We start from the raw sequence: 16,920 nt of genomic DNA, 5'->3' as shown, positions 1-16,920 counted from the left end.
ATATTCTCGGGAAACAAAATGAACTGTTTCCCTCGGGACCAGTCATTAAGTGTTTATTATTATATAGACACCAATGAAATACCAAGTGAGCTTTCGCACGGAAACATGATATCTTCACATGCGCAGTAGGGATGCGCAATGCAATAATAAGGAATTACCTTAAGAACCCCAACTGGTAGGAGGCAACTTACAAAGGGTAGAGTTGAATCTAGGACAACTGGAAACAAATCCAAACCAGAGGTCAGGATGGGATTTGAATGTGGGTCAACCGTATGCAAACCCAATACCCTAACCTCTGGACCACACAGTCTGTACAATGTCCTTATATAATAGCCCCGATCGTAAGGCCATCATTTGACATGACAGCAACGATCAAAACGATCGCAGAAATCACATGAGAACCAAACCTTAATCCCCTACACCAAGTTCTTAAATGGAAAATGCTTAAATTAAGCTAAACAAAAGACTAGTGAAAAATCTACCTGTATGTGTCATGAGTTTATAATATGGGTTATTTACCAAGTGTGAGGTCAAGATGGCTGGATGTTGGCCAAGTTCTTTTTTGCGTGTTTATGAACTGGGACGAAGTTGAGGTCCATAAACATGCAAATAAATAACAAGGCCAATATCCAGCATTCTTGACCAAACAAGCTTGGTCAATAAAGGATTTATTATTATGGAGAATAAAACACCAAAAAAATGATCTTAAATCTTGCGGGACCAAGTGAGAAATCCCGAGCAGGCAGTATAGCTCCATCTTGCCCGCTCGGGTAGCCAATCACAGTGCAGGATTTGGTTCATCTTGCCTGCTCACAGAGCTAGTCATAATATAAAAATAAAAATAATTATTGACTTTTGATGTGCTGAACATTCACCTGCCATCCGTTACATGCTACTTGTTACCTGCCACCTGTCACCTGCGAAAAAGACCTGCCATACAGTAAAAACATTCTACTAATAAGTAAAATAAAGGTTGTCAAATAATTGATTAATTCTATTACAGTTGGAAGAGCAGCTCAGGAACATATATCAACATATATATATGAAAGGAGAAGCATTGCACTGAGCCCATTCTTGTCTATTTTATTTCCTTGTGACTCTCCGGCATAAATTCAATAAATTTCGTTCTCGTCTAATAACTTTCACTATCACTGCAAAAACAACAACGAAGCAGGTAAATACAACGAGGAAAGGATTTGTTAGAGTTTCATAAACATCACAGAAATTCGTGGACAGATTAAGTTGATCGGTTTCTTGTAATTTCCTTTCAACGTAGTATAAATGCGAGCTTCTGTAAGTATGTCCCATGGCAACCAAAGATCTCCACGTACATCTGTGGTAGAAAAATTGCAGGTACGGGTGGGCTATTTTAAATCCAGGGATATCTACGGGCTTTAAGCCACTATCTCTGGCTAAGACTCCGACATAAGCGTCTTCTACAGGAAATACTTTCCATCTCCTCATGTTCTGGAGTAAAGATTCCGTCGCAGCGGAAGATAGTACGTAAAACGCTCCATAGGTATATCGCGGGAAACGATATTCAGGATAACAGTCAAAAGATACAGGATTAGCACCAGAATAACGGGCAACTAAAGGTCCTATGTCGTCGAGAAAAATGCCGCCTCGAACAGCTCCCCCGTAAAATCGGTCCTTTCCAAATTTACGAAGCCAGAGCATCAAATGTGGTAAGCGTATGTACACATCATCGTCTGTCTTTAGAATAAAGCGTGGGTTTACCTGCGTGACAGCCCAACGAAGGCCGGAAAGAACTTTAATCACTAAATTGTGGTAGTTGTCGATGCTGCTGAACTGTAATATGTCGTTATAGAGCTCTGCCTCTCGTTTGATTTCGTTTTCGCTGGGCCCATCGCGATTATCAGCACTTCCCAAAACGAAGGTATGTCTCCACCAAACGCTAGCGTCATGTTGCTTTAACCACGTATTCCGAATGGCATCGCGGTTCTCCGAGAACTTTTCACTCACTCCAGACGTGACGAGAACAAAAATAAATAAATTTGACTCCTGGACTGAGAAAGAAGGTTCCACGACGACAGACGGAAAAGAAAAATTTAATTGTGAACAAGACGAGTAAACATCAGAAACCATGATGGAAGAATTGGCTTGTCTTTTGTTGCGGACATCATCGAATTGGACTTTCAGTCTGTTGCTATTAAAGTTCAAACGGCTTCGATCATAAGAATCTGAACGTTGTGAGTACGAAAACAGCAGATAAAAAACTAAAAAACCTATTCCAAACCAAACAGCGTTCCGTTTTCTTATCCGGCATGGCATTTCTCGACATTCGCTCTGTTTTTTGAAATCACACGTGATAAATAATTGACACCAACCAGGACCTGTCATTCGTTATCCTGTAGTTGCGTGACTTCGGTCAGTAGAAAAAATCCATGCGAAAAATAAGTGGGGGCTTGGGTCCGACTATCTGGGAGATTTGCAGTGTCACGTAACGCTCCTCATGGTGACGTGGGTTCCTTTTGTAAAACTTTAATCCGAAAACGGATATTTCGTTTCTTTTCTAAGATAAAAACATCATTGATCCAATTGACCGACAATGAAGGTGGATCTTTCAGCATAATATGCAAAGTTGGATAAATGGAATCGTCTCTTCGTCCGAAAACAATATTTATAGGCAGCGGTAACTCGAAAAACCGGCACGCATTGCGCACGTGTGGTAGTGCAGTAACTTGACACAGTGGATTTCATGTGTTCCATAACTGTCAACTGAGCTGCGTTTTGTTTTCCAGGAGATTCAAGTTGTTTTTGCGTAATATGTAGCTCTAATAGTGCACGATATTGTTTTGGAATATTCACTCTCCTAGACGAGGTTATTTATCACCAAGTAATATTAATTCCATCGTTTTGGAAATAGAAGCTGCTTTATTACTCATCAGCATCACAAATTCTTGCCGATTTTGGGGTTCATTACTTTGCTCTTTCGAACAAAGTATGCTCAAAGTAGAGTTTTCGGCTCCGTTTTTGGACTTTGAACTTTTTTTTAAGGTCACGATTTGAGTATGCATTTATAAGATTTTTTGCCTCGTAGGCACGCAACCCAAATAGGATTCGAACTCGGTATCTCCTAATTCAGAGGCAATCGCGCTGACCACTAAACCACTAACCCATCAGGGTTGGTAACCTGCGATCAGGCCCATTTTTAGCTGTCGTCGCTCCAACTCCACATTACGTACCACCCGAAACTAAAATAGATCCTGATCGCAGTTTACTAAACCACAGACGACTACGCGACAGACTAATGGAATTATGTATTAAAGAATTGTGTGCGCGACCGGAAACGAGTTTTTTTGTTTTCGTTGCACGCAATGCCATAGCCGGCTATCGGGTTATGACCCAGTAACACATCCCATCGGGCTAATTACATAATTTTATAATTCTCCCGGTATTGTTAAAAGAAAAGGTATTAAATATTTTAAAATACCATTATTGAAACTTGTAAATCATCTGTTTACTGTTAACCGTTAACAACAGTTTTAACTGATGTGGGTTACCGGGAAGTTTGGTGTTTTCGTTCCACCCGATATCCGGTTATCCTACGACCCGAAAAACATTTTGCGTAACAATTCTTATTTGTTTTCAACAAACAGTAATTGAATTTCAAATGCCTACATACTCATTGACTTATTTTCTACATTTTCCTTTGATCAACCTTCTTCCAAACAAAATTTTTAACGTAACTTTACTCATTTCATGAACTACATAAAACACTTGAACTTTGATCTTACCAATTTTTTTCCCACCCGACCCTGACCGCTCAACTTTTTACAAAAACATCTCTCTTTACTTTCACTGACCACTTTGATGCCGACTTCACACACAATTCACGTGATCAAAAGCACTTTTCCGTGATCCTTCCCCACGTTTTTAGACATGATCAAGACTGTCAAGATAAATTCATTGGCTGACTAACACTCGAACTTTACCTCACCAGAACATTGTACGTGACAATTATCAGTTGTTTACAACAAAAGCTAATAGACCTTTTCGGCTTGTACATTTTGCTTTCCCAATACAGAACATGTGATAATACTGAGCTGCGTTTTGTCTTCCAGGGTCCGGTTGTTCGAAAGGCGATTAACTTAATCCAGGATTAACGTAAAATTTTGTTTCATGTTTTCAACTTTTTAGTGAAATTTTCTTTTCCTGTTTTTGCTTTTCAAGATTGACTTCTTTTAATGTAAAGTTTGCGGAATATCAGCGTTGAACAGCATTTGGAAGTAGAGAAATAAACTCCTTGGTTAATTTTTAATCTGGGATTAGCGTTCATGATCTGCTTTTGAACAACCGGGCCCAGCAGGAGATTCAAGTTATCTTTGCGTAATATGTAGCTCTAATAGTATACGTTCTTAGATAGCACGATATTGTTTTGATACCGTATATCATTATAGGGCCATGGTAGGTGTCTTAGTAAATAGCTCCTGCGAACGCAGACGTATTTCCAGCAGTCGTTTCTCTCCCCCGAAAAGGAACGACGTTCTTTTCGGGGGAGAGAAACGACCGCCTGAAATACATCTGCGTTCGCAGACTAGGTTGACTATAAGTAACGAAAAAGAGATTGATTATGTTCCGTTCATTGCTTTGGTTTTGTGTATTCAACTGCACCCAAGTCGAGTGTGCTTTAAGCACTGTGTTTGGCTACCTACAGAACCAGTCAAAGTTAGCGGTAAATTGGTCCTGAGAGCGAATTCCGAAATTTATTTTCTACGTGTAGCTGCCCCTTGTTATAAATACTGGGATAATAATAAAATAACAACTTCATTTAGGTTCTTCTTCTTCTTCTTCTTCTTCATACCGTGCGGCCCAACTCATACGATTCTCGTGAGCGTGCAGTATAAGAAATAAGAAGTGCGGGTAGTAAAATGCAAATGAATGTGCAAGCGGAAAATCAAACAATGTCTGTGCAAGTGTCAATGGATTTAGCACAAGAGCACTAACGAAATTAACTCAAATCAAATCAAATATTGGTTTTTGAGGAAAGGGTTAAACCGGAGTACCCGGAGAAAAAACTCTCGCAGTGTAGAAGAACAGCAACAAACTCAGCTCACATATGACGCCGAGTCTGGAAATCGAACCCGGGTCACAATGGTGGGAGGAGAGTGCTCTCACCCCTGCGCCACTCTTGCTGTGCTAAGGCAGTTGTCAACTTTTCACTAGCAAGAGGTTCCCCATTGATGAGAGTTAACCAGAGTAAAATCTGTAGAGGTAAGTATTTTGAGGAAGAGCTAATACAACGTAGATTTGATTTATTCGGCGGAGCCTCTTGTTAACGCGACGATCTACTGCTACGCTATGGCGATTAGTCCAACTAAAAGCAAAAAGCACTTGTGAAACTTAAGACAAATCTTGATATTCACAAGGATGCGGGATAACGCTTGAAATGCTTTCATAATACAGGTATTGAAGCTAAAAGTACAGGGGCCGCGGAGAAGGAGGACCCCCCACTTTTTCCTATTCACTACTTGCACGTGCACAAATCCCATAAGATACGTACCTCTCCTACCCCCAAAAAATTTGCATCTTCATGTCCCAAGAGAAATTGCAAAGATGCAAAACATTTTTTTTTGGGGGGGGGGGGGGTAAGAGGTGTATTATGGGATTTGTGCAAGTAGTGAATGGTGTTGTTTTCTCCTAAACCTCTTCCCCCTCCCTTCACACTTCTGTAATCCTTACCAAAATCTAGCCCCCCTCCCTACCTTCAAACGTACTCTGTGGCCCCTGAACTAAACCACTGTATTAAAGTGGTTGTCTCGTCAGGTAGTTGAAGCTGTTCAGCAGGTTTATAAATGTCCTCCAAGTAGAAACGAAACTCAGCCTCGCATTGGTCGTTTGTTTTCTTATTTAAATCGTAACTTCATAGCTCCAGTACGGAACTCTGGGTTTTTTGACTAGTAAACATCGTATAAAAGTACAAATTATTGTTCGCTCAATAAGGGCCTGTACGCACTGGGCAGATTTTTATTTTGCGAAAAAACCTGTCATTTCCGTGATACAAGTGCGCACGGGGATTTTTTACTCACCAAATTTTGTCAAGCCTTGCCAAACTTCAAAGGCGCCGTCGTTCTGCTTCAGAGCAGGACAAATTTTTGTCAGGCGTGAAAACTATACACATTTTACGATTTTCACGGCATGATCTAAAGAAAAAGTTTTTAAGTGCGGCCACGATTACCAAATTGAAAATTTGGCGGGAACAATTTTTGTTGAGATGTTTGGTTCAGCGAAACAAATTTTGTCAGCCTAGTGCGTACGGTCCCTAAGCGTATGCCATACAAGCTTTCGTTCTCCTGAAGTCAGGCATTTTGGATTGAACAACTTCCCATGTGCAAAGATAAAAACAAACTTGGGAAACGGCGGGAAAGTTTACCCCAAGCACACGAATGTTGTCGTCTTTACTGGGAATATCGTAAATTCAAATTTCTACAGGACGGCGACGCCGGACGCGCCACGTTTTTGAGACACGGACGGCAACCGGAAGAGAACATTTCACGCGACAGGACAGTGGTGTCCCAGATTTTTATACTAATCATCTCTAATGGAGAAAAGAAACTTAGCAATGTAAATGTTATTTTGTAAAGACAAGTTAAAACAACAAATTACCCGCGCACCGGTGGCTCAGTTGGTTGAGCACCGGGCTGTCATGCGGGAGGTCGCAGGTTCGAACCCCGGCCGGACTAACACACAGTTACTTTTTATCTTAAAATAACTGAGGAGAAAGTGCTGCCTTTGTAATTTCATCTGCAAATGGTTAGACTTTCAAGTCTTCTCGGATAAGGCCTATAAACCGTAGACCCCGTCTCACAAATGTCTTCTATGTTCATAAGTTCCCTGTGGGACGTTAAAGAACCCAAACACTATTCGAGATGAGTAGGGTATAAAGTCCCCGGTGTTGTGGCTGTCCTGTTCTCTCCAGCAGAAGTGGCCGGCTTGGCGGTGATATCTCTAAAAAGGCTTGTGGTGTATGAGGCCACCTAAGCAGAAACAGCCACAAGTCAAAAAGGGACTTTGCCGAGTGCTGGAACATGTAGATGTAGATGTGAACCGGAAATGAGCTGTTTTCCCTTTTAACTTTTCTTCACACAACCACATTTATATTGCTAAGTATCTGTTCTCCGTCCGCGTCTCAAAAACGCATGTGCTTAAGCTCCCTATTGTTTAATTTAAAACTCCAGGATCAACAACTCTTCCATGTTGATTTTAATTACCTTGCTCGGTCAATTCCGGCCAAAAACAACTCTTGTCGGCCATTTTTCTCAGAGCTGCAAAAATGTTTTCAGTTTGCTTTATTGCTGACGCGTTCTTGACCATATTAGGTACAGCAGGTATATGAACTGATAGCCTGTGTCCGGCGAGCCAATGAAAATGCTGGAAATCTAATTTCCGTAGTTCAGTTTTTAATAATTAGCAATATCAATGTGGTTATGCAAAGACCAGTTAAAACGGAAAACATCTCATTTCCGGTTGCCTTCTCAGCTTGGCGTCCAAAACTGCTTTGACGAGAACTCTGAACTGTTTCTACGCATGGAATCGTGCCACCATCAGAGGTATTTCTTTTTCGTCCTCGACCGTTGATTTGGAATCGTTGAGCGTTCTCTTCGACCTTGAGAAAAAGATTCTTTTGGCACCCAGGGTATTTCGAGCCTTGAGCACCCTCCTCGAGCACGTCACGTTTTGGAAACGCGGACGGCAACCGGAACATTTTGCATTCCAGGACAGTAGTGTCTCCCAGATTATTAAACTACTCATCTCGAATGGAGAAAAGACGGACGACATGACATATGAAACGAATCATATGTTGAACTGCGGATATGAAATCAAGTGAAGCTATGATCCTCGCAGATATGAACGCAATTAATTCATTTCATATATCAAAATTTCGTCCATTGATTCACTCATCACGGGAACATTTGAACCCATAAATGACCAGCCCCCAACATCAGTGGCTTCATAGCAGTCATAGCTCAGTTAGCGAGAGCGTCGCACCGGCATCGCGAGGTCACGAGTTCAAACCTAGTTGTAGTCCTAAAATTGCGTTCATAACTGCGAGGATCATAGTTTCACTTGGAAAAAAGATACTTAGCAATATAAATGTCTGTAAACTATTAAGATAAGTTACAATGGAAAACAGCTCACTTTTGGTTGCCGTTCACGTCTCGAAAACATCGAGTGCTTATTAAAGCTCCCTATTTACCGTCTAGCAACGGTCGGTCGACGGTTCGATCACCAAGTCAGTCTGCCACGATTAGTGTCGTCTGTTACTCAGTTAGCCAGGCAATTTGCACACAAACTTATATTTTTATTTTGGACAGTTACGCAATTGATCAAACAGCTTGGACCGGATTCTAGAATACTCTTTCACTTAATTTGCATATGAATAGCATTTAATTAAAGGATGTCACCACAAGAATACATTAGTGAGAGGGTATAGACCTAATCGGCTAACTCAATGTTGTACCCAATTCAAACCCTTTGGGAATAAAACCTTTTGTTTCAGGCATTTCCATATCATTTAAATATGAATGCTACATTATCATGCAAATACAATACACAAAGGATCTTAATCTCGGGAGATTTGAATTGGGTACAACATTGAGTTAGCCGATTAGGTCTATTCTACAATCGCTCCACAGTTTGTAATCATAACTAAATAATGTTAATTGCTTTTATTGGGTCATCTAGCACTGCCACCCAAACAAGGAGGTGACCTGGGCACCATCCCACCACTGGATTCCCACTGCTGTGGGGTCTTGGCCTGTGCAACAAAAATAAAAAAAAAGAAAGTTATCATTGGAGAAAAATTACTGCACTCTAATTGGACAAGGACCATACAATTTTACTCCATTTTTTCAAAATAAAAACGATGGCAAAATTACAACAAAACTTTGTAAATGATAGTGTAAAGGAGTATTCAACCAAGTAAAAGTTCTTCATAGGTGAATGCAAGTTTTTCTTTACTAAATGGAGATTTATGAATACAAAATGCATCCCTCCAGAATTAATTGAGAAACTATCACGCTTTTTTTAAAAATAAATCTTCTGATACTTTATACAAAACAATTTACACAATAAGGTATGTGTCTTGACCATGAAGAATTTAAGTCAACTTAAAAAAAATGCATCATTGGTATATCTGAAATCAAATTTATTATCTTCTTCAGAGGAAGGAAGCATAAATGATAATCTATTTGTATACGACTAGGTTCAAAGCTCAAGGTTAAAATTGAAGTTGAGCTTTTAAGCTCAAATTTGCTCTGATTAGAAAGACTTTGTAGGAATATTTGCATAAGAAACCCAACTAGTCCACAGAGAATTTAGAACCAGTGCAAAGACATTTCTCCAGATGGTGGAGATCATGGAGAGATCGAACAAAAAGCATTCTAGGAACAACTTCAGGCTGATGATTACCCTGATATCTCTTCCTGCTATTACCTGTATGGACAAAGCATGTACTCCAGTTTCCAATTCTTGCTTTAAGATGTCCATCACCATTCTATGCCTCTGTTGAGAAAACAAACCAAATTGTTTACATGACACAGATAATTAATTAAAAAAATTAATTTTCATTTTTCAAATATTGCAGTTCTTTTAGCTCTATAGGTGGAGCATCCGAACAGTGTTATGGAGGTTGTAGGTTTGAATACTGCCTGTGACTCTGATTTTTCAGTTGTCCTTTCGCCTGTCGCCAAGCAACGTATTTCAACTACGGCATCTGCATACCTGGAATGACAAGCTAGCAAGCACAAGCAAACATATGCAAACTCAGTAATGTCTTATCAGGACAAAAGACACCAAAACGTTTGCATAACTTGCGTAAACCAGCTCTGGAGAGATTAAAGTGCTACCACAATAAAAAATCACTCCTACTTTTTCTTCAGATTTTGAAAGTTCTTGTGCTGAATACTCGAAATGCGAGATTCTATGCAATCGTTTCAAGAGGAAAATTTACTTTTAACAGCAACTTTTCCATTTAACGGTCTGCCATAACTTGCTGTAGTTCTGACAAATATTAGCCTTCAGAGAGTTAGATAGAGGAGAAAGTGACGCCATTTACCTGCTTAAAAAATGCAGTGTGTGAATGCGGCTTAAGTAGTATCCAGAACATGAATTTGACAAATTGAAAGCCAAAAACTTCTCTTGTGCTGCATACTAATTAAGCCGCATTCAAACACGTCATTTTTAAGCTAGTGAGAAAATGATGTCACTTTTTCCTCAAATCCAGATTTGCTGAAAGGTTATTGGTGGGAACCGCACCAAGTAATGGTGGACCATCAAATGAAAAGAGTGGATAAACAGTCTTCCTTTTGAAATTACTACCAAAAAATTCTGCATGTTGAACATTCAATGCGAGTATTTTCAAAATGTGAAGAAAAACGAGAACTGACTTTTTGATCATAGTAGTGCTTTAATAAGGGGCAAAAGGGCATAGCAATAGTGAATGTGCAGATTTTTAATAATTATTATTACTTCAGTGGCCACTGACCTGTATCAGTGGTTTGTTATGAAAAGTCTCTGATACAACAACCACTTTGAAGTGAGTTTCTGAACCTGTGAATCACGAAAAAAAAAAAAAATTATCAGACCCTCCCACACTTAAATGAAATGATCGAAGGAAAAAATCTCCAAGGCAGCTTAACCTTTTGGAACATTGTGCATGTAGCTTTCGTTCATGACATCTAAATGAACAGGCTGAAAGAGAATTTAAAAAAAAATCTATTGAAAACAAAAGAAGAAAAACCGGATCCTTCCAGTTGAATTCAGTGTGTGGGAAAATGCTGAACAATCCTATTATGCATGCTGCCCACATGACAGATGCAACCTTGCTAACCAGAAAACTGCATTGACAGTGACTAGAAACCATTTTTATGATAAGCATACAATAATTATTTATCCAGGTTGTATTACGAATTACTGAGAACAATAGACCCTTTTTCATAAATGTTGACCTCCTTTACATTCTTTTGTCTTTATGTTTATTAGACCTACTGCTCTCACTTTGAAACAAAATAAGTTATTCTTTTGAAGCGAGGCTAGAATGGATTATTAGCATTAAAACATAAGACTATTTTATTTGGCTGACATTATGAAAGAGGTCTATGTGAGTTCATTCATGACAGAAACCTACAATCCCAGAGAAAAGAGTTGAGACTTGGGCCTAAACTTGAAAAGAAGGCCAAGGGTGCCCCTAACTCCACCCCACCCCACCCAGGACGATGTTGTCCAGGAAGATGCACAAATGTTCCTACCAGTGTTTCAACATTGCTTTGGAAGGAGGAGGAGGAGGGCATAATATTAATATCATAACTTCATGTAGCAAATCCTTTTAGTTACGGACAATGAAACTTCAGTGAAAAATTGCTCCAGGATTGTATTGTTGCTCTAATGATTCCCAAGCATTTATTAAAATGCTTGCCCTTTTCTCTGCATTCTTTCCAAACTTTATTGTAAAAAGGATGTTGTGGTCCAAATTTTTTCTTGGTTTAAAATTTTTTGATCGAGTTCATTTTCCACAATCCATAATGTAAAACAAAGAAAAAAATCAAAATAGAACTAGACTTAGAAGTTTGTTTGAAAAAATTTGAACCAAATATAAAATTGAGCCATAAGATATAAACATGTATGCTATAGCATACATCAACAACTGCCAGTTACAGTGCAATGCCCTTTTCTCCTGAGAAGGTAAAGATAATTAAAAGGTAAAGGTATATGGTGTGCTCATTTTACCCCCCCCCCCCCCCTTCCCTTTCCATCAGTGTTCTGTTTTAAGGGTATTTAAAGCTACTTAGGCTACTCTGAAAGGAAAGAAGTCGAAACAAGGATGTGAGATCCGGGGATCGAACTCGGGACCTCTTGCACCAAGGCCGTGCACTAACCGACTGTGCCACCCTTGAACTCACATCACAGAGACTACATGTAATTCCCACCTCGAATTCCTTTGTTAGCTTTTGCGTAATTGCATCTTGCACAGATGTCATAATCTGGAAAATAAATTAAACAAGACAAAGAAAAAACAGACTAACATACAAATTATTTACACAAACTAGATAAATATTAAAAATACAAAACACAACTACAAAAAAGGATATTATAATATTATAACATATTAATGATCAGCAATGGAATATTGAATTTAAAATGTAGGTGGTACAGACTATTATTAATAGCTGTTCTTACCCCAAATGTTCTTGAAAACAATCTGCAAAATGCCCTTCTCTCAAGTGAACTATGCAATGTTTTTGCCCAAACTGAAGGACAACAATGAAAACATTGTTGGCGCTTAAATAATATTATACTCATCAGAGAATACATGAAAAGATGGATAGGTGTCATGTGCCCGTGGGAAGGATAGAACACAAGTTGGTTGTACTAAAAGAAACCCATAATGTTAACAATATCCAGTTTGCACAACTGTATTCAGCGCAAGCCTTAAAATATTGCGTAAACTAGAGAAACAGGTCACTGAGAAACAAATTACCACAGAATCATATTCTGTGTTCAAGACATTACTCCATACCAATCGAGACTGTCAATAAGCTCATATCATCCATGCCTAAGCATATTTTACAACTAATTGCTGTAAAGGAGGGTCGCATAAAATAATCAACAACCTGAACCATATTTATTTATTTATTTACCTTCCCCTAATTTGAATACAATATATTTGTAAACCAGGCCTTCTGATATTACGCGATGGTGCGATTTCGCACAATCGACCTCAAATCGCATCCGATCGCACAATTCACGAAAAATCGCATAATTCACAAAAGGGCGCACAAAATTCATAAAATTAAACATAAATCAAGACGTTTCTTACAAATTCCTGCATAAATACGCCATTTTTAAGATGATTTATTTTGGAAAAAGGCTGAAAAACCTTTGTCACCTTCGATTTCGTAAACATTCGAAGTTCAAGGCCTTATTTTTCATGTCGGGGACCTGGTACGAGTCTCCTTCGATTGGTGCAACACAAACATACCCTTATATACACACCACTGAAATGACACAGTTGCCTTCTCTTCGAGAAGAGATTTGTGACAAATAAGCGAAGTTGTAAGTTTTTCGGCAAAATGTAGTTTCTTTCGTCGAAAACTGATAAAATCTTACTCATGGATAAGTTTGTTGTGAAAACGCTCGCTTTTCCTTCGACGAAGAAGGAAGTTCCCACCTTCCGCCCAATCTCACAGCTCACGATCGAGCAAGAAACGCTCCACGTGGACGATGGACTGATGTTTTTCTGGTCGTGCAATATTAGGGCCTTTTATACGAGAGAAAATAAGCCGCGGCTTACTCTGGCCACGGTGTACAAAATACGCAAAAGGAACTATTTATAAGAATATATATTCCCAGGTCAATATAAGCCGCGGCTTGAAAAAGATGTGAACGTAGATTTTGTACCATTTATACGGGGTGAACATTCGAGTGTTCTGTAAGCCGCGGCCAGAGAAACCCGCGGCTTATTTTCTCTCGTATAAATGGGGGTATGGCCCTATTGTGATTGACCATCTTCGGAAGTTCGGGGTTGACAAGCACCTTGATCATTCATTTGGCATGTTAGCTGCGTCCTTTCAACTTTTAACGTGGTGCACCGGTAGTGCAGAAGACCTCATTTTTTTTATTTATCCCAACTAATGTCGATCGAGATACGTAATTACTGTTCCTTTGTGTTCAAAATGTCTTTAGGGCAGCAAAAAAGTGTTTTTCTTAACCTGAAACCTTATAAAACAAGCTTAAAATTGCTGAGAAAAAAAATCGCATAATTTACATTATTTATCGCATAATTGGCCTTTTTAATCGCACAATCTGCCCTGAAAAAATCGCACAATTTGCATTTTTTAATCGCACCCTATCAGAAGGCCTGGTAAACATAGGATTATTAGGCAGGGAGACCACTACAGCCTAGCCAATTACAGTGAATCCCTCTTAAATGAAAATAATAACTAAAGCTACTCATACAAACAAAACAAAAAATGAAAATAAATAAAAAGGAAGCAAACAAGAGTTCAAATTGCTAAAAGCAAATGCACATATGAAGAAAGAACGTTGATAAGTTACAGTTCTACTTTGCTTCAGAATATAAGTACCGGTAATAGCATTGCTGCTCAATGACCTGGTAAATCTCGTTGTTTGTCTAGCTACAGGCAGAGCTTCACTATATATGAAAACTAAGTTATTTACAGCTTTATAAAAAAATACTATATCCAGAAACTCGTGCCAATATGAGCTGGGTAATAGATTGTTTAGTTGAAGGTGGGTCTTATAAGTTACATCGCAACGGTAGGGAAGCTTCAAAATAAGTTTAGTTGCATGCTGCTGCATGTTTTCAAGTTGTTTTAGCAAGCCAATGGACTGTGGCGACCATACTTGGGTTGCGTAGCTGAGATGGCACCGGAGATGAGATGTATGTTTAACCATGTGAAAAATGTTGAGGTATCATGCAATTGCTACTTCAACCCAAACGTGACCGTTGAAATCTTTATCTTTTTTTATTTTAATTTTAACTTTGCACTCTTTTATGAAAATAAGCGAACAATTATTTCCTGTAATGATTTTCTATTCAGCTCACAATCGTTTATTACTCCCCACATTTAATGTCGCTCTGATACGTGTACACAAGTGTGATACGATTTGCTGCCAATTAATGCAGACACCGAGGACTCACATACCAAGAATTCCTCTTTTACACAGTCCCAGACATAATTGTTGGCACACTTCTGCCTCTTCCTTCCCTCTCAAAGCTGTGGTGAAAGATTTGGTGACTGAACTGCGATAAACAACATTGAGAGGGGCAGGGAACCCACGAGAATGGAATAGAGGATGTTGGCATGAATTGTCCCAACTAATTATGTCTGAGACTGTAGGTCCTGAATGGGCAATGAGTCCCACTGGTCTGCAGGCTCTACAAAGTCATGTGCTTCAATTTTACAAATGCGTAAATCGATGGAAAGGTGTAATGCGCCCGTCGGAAAGGATAGAATACAAGTTGCTTGGCAATGGTGGAAAGGAGAACTGAAAAATCAGAGTCCTGGTCAGATTCTCTGTCAGCAACCACCATTGTTTATCTGTCTTTTGTTGTAGGTTTGACTGTCCTTTGCTTTCCTAGTCTATGAATGACTGTGTGACTAAAGTCAGCATTAATTTGACGCTTGCATAACATAATTTGTTCTCTAGTTCTCCCTTCCACTTATTGGTCATGTAGCCTGCACACAGGATCTCCGTGTGCTGAATGGCGTGCAGTCAACCGCTGGGGAATTGGAGTGAGCAAGGAAAAGGAGACCATTGCAGGGTCTTCTTTTCCATGCTCAAATTCCCCAGCTGTTGGTCGTGCACCATTCAGTGCAGGGAGCCTGCATGCAGGCTATTGGCCAGGTCACTAAACACACAACCACTTATCAACTTTTAGCTCATCAACCACAGGTATCCCATACCTGCAGACTTGTATACAGCAAAATAACTGTATTTGAAAATGTAAAATATAAAAAATATGACTGTATAAAAAGTATTAATTAAAATATACAGCTCACCTTGTGTCATTTAAGGGAGGTAGGTTCTTAATCACTTTTTTGTTTTTCTGCTGTTTAATGTGAGGTGATTCGTAGTGTCAGAGTAACTTCTTAATTGTTTGAAAAATCTCTAAATAAAAAGCAGTAAAAAACAGAATGAAGCCTAAGGATCCCAACATAGAGCAGGGTAAGCACTTTTATTTAAGACTTGCGCATATATAGCCTGTGTTGCTCGCAGTTCTGTTGTTGCAGATTGCCAGCTACGCAAACAGTTACTTTGCTCAATGTAATACATGTATGTCTTCATAAAGGTTCATCTTGAAACTTTGTGTGGCACACTTAAATTATTCTGACCTGATTTCTTCAAGGATCTAAAAATTGACTAGAATCTGATGCGAATGGGCCATTCCATCAATTTACTATGTACCCACCCCCTCCCCCCTCCCTCCACATTCTACCCACTGAGGGACTTGGAAATCAAGGGGAGTAAGTGGGTGCTTACCATTTAGCCAAATAATCCGGATGGAATGATCGTTGCATAAAGGTAAGCGATTTTCCGAATTTAATGACCAACCGGATGAGAATGGCGCTTACCATTTACTTCACAGCATTCCATCCCGCATATTTTACTCGGTCTTGTGAGAAAGGGCCTGGAAACGGAAGGATTCTCGCAAATGGTAAGGGAATTTTGCGAATTCCGTTCCGAACGGTAAAAGAGGACTACCTCTGGAGGTTGTCCACAATTTCCGAAAAGATTTTCCGGAAAATTGCTTTTCCATTTGACCTCAAACCGAAATTTCCGGATTTTTTGGCTAAATGGTAAGCACCCAGTATAAAGTGTATAAAGGGGTAACCCTGATCCCCCCTTTTTTCCGAGGGGAATGTGTCGACACTTTGATCTATCCTATCCTAAGGGTGTAAACTCTTAGAGACACCCTCGATGGGGCGGGAGGAGGTACGTATATCAAATGGAATGGCCCAAAGCTGATCTCAGACAAATCTTGTAAAACAAAAATTCTTCAATTCACTTTGATCTACAGACAGTCAGATGTTGGTGTTCTCAGTACCGGAGCACCTTAATAAAACAATTTCCGTTCTTATGAACTTGCCAAAGTAAATCAGAAATGGAAAACTTGCCGCAGATGCCTTTACAGTTTACGTCAAGCTTCAAGCTTCATTTCGATTCTCCCCTTTGCGTTGTGTTTTGCAGTTGTTACTTTAAAATATATACGCGATATTTTTGTCTCATCCAGAGTATAATAATTTCCATAGGTTCATCTATTGAGATTTTTCTATAAAAGTAAGTAAATTACCTTGTCTCAACATGAAGAAATTCGACAAAAAACTGCAGGATAATTAATTCGCAGGAGGATTGTATCGAGCGCGGGAAAAGTCC

General features: G+C 39.3%; 2 protein-coding genes across 4 annotated transcripts; both read right to left on the bottom strand.

Annotated features, from left to right (window-relative positions):
* Positions 1 to 1,062: 1,062 nt before the first annotated feature.
* LOC138004331 (beta-1,3-galactosyltransferase 1-like) lies at positions 1,063 to 2,355 on the bottom strand. The gene has a single exon (XM_068850813.1). The coding sequence runs from the start codon at positions 2,290 to 2,292 to the stop codon at positions 1,084 to 1,086; it is 1,209 nt and encodes a 402-aa protein (XP_068706914.1). The 5' UTR covers positions 2,293 to 2,355; the 3' UTR covers positions 1,063 to 1,083.
* Positions 2,356 to 8,302: 5,947 nt separating this feature from the next.
* Positions 8,303 to 16,919, bottom strand: LOC138004328 (DNA-binding transcriptional regulator BolA-like). Of its 3 annotated transcripts, XM_068850812.1 has the most exons (8): positions 16,838 to 16,919; positions 15,546 to 15,654; positions 12,199 to 12,269; positions 11,949 to 12,002; positions 10,662 to 10,713; positions 10,508 to 10,572; positions 9,457 to 9,525; positions 8,303 to 8,779 (listed from the first exon to the last, which is right to left on the bottom strand). In XM_068850812.1, the coding sequence occupies exons 2-8, from the start codon at positions 15,553 to 15,555 to the stop codon at positions 8,699 to 8,701; spliced, it is 402 nt and encodes a 133-aa protein (XP_068706913.1). In that variant the 5' UTR covers positions 15,556 to 15,654; positions 16,838 to 16,919; the 3' UTR covers positions 8,303 to 8,698. The 3 variants fall into 3 exon arrangements, with proteins under 3 accessions (XP_068706913.1, XP_068706911.1, XP_068706912.1); XM_068850810.1 differs by lacking the exons at positions 15,546 to 15,654; positions 16,838 to 16,919 and adding an exon at positions 12,660 to 12,824; XM_068850811.1 differs by lacking the exons at positions 15,546 to 15,654; positions 16,838 to 16,919 and adding an exon at positions 12,539 to 12,596.
* Between the last annotated feature and the right edge of the window lies 1 nt (position 16,920).

Source organism: Montipora foliosa, chromosome 5 (assembly GCF_036669935.1).
Source record: "Montipora foliosa isolate CH-2021 chromosome 5, ASM3666993v2, whole genome shotgun sequence".
NCBI classification, from domain to species: Eukaryota; Metazoa; Cnidaria; class Anthozoa; order Scleractinia; family Acroporidae; genus Montipora; species Montipora foliosa.
Note: the sequence above shows the minus strand (reverse complement) of the source record. Positions and strands in the feature narration are given on the sequence as shown.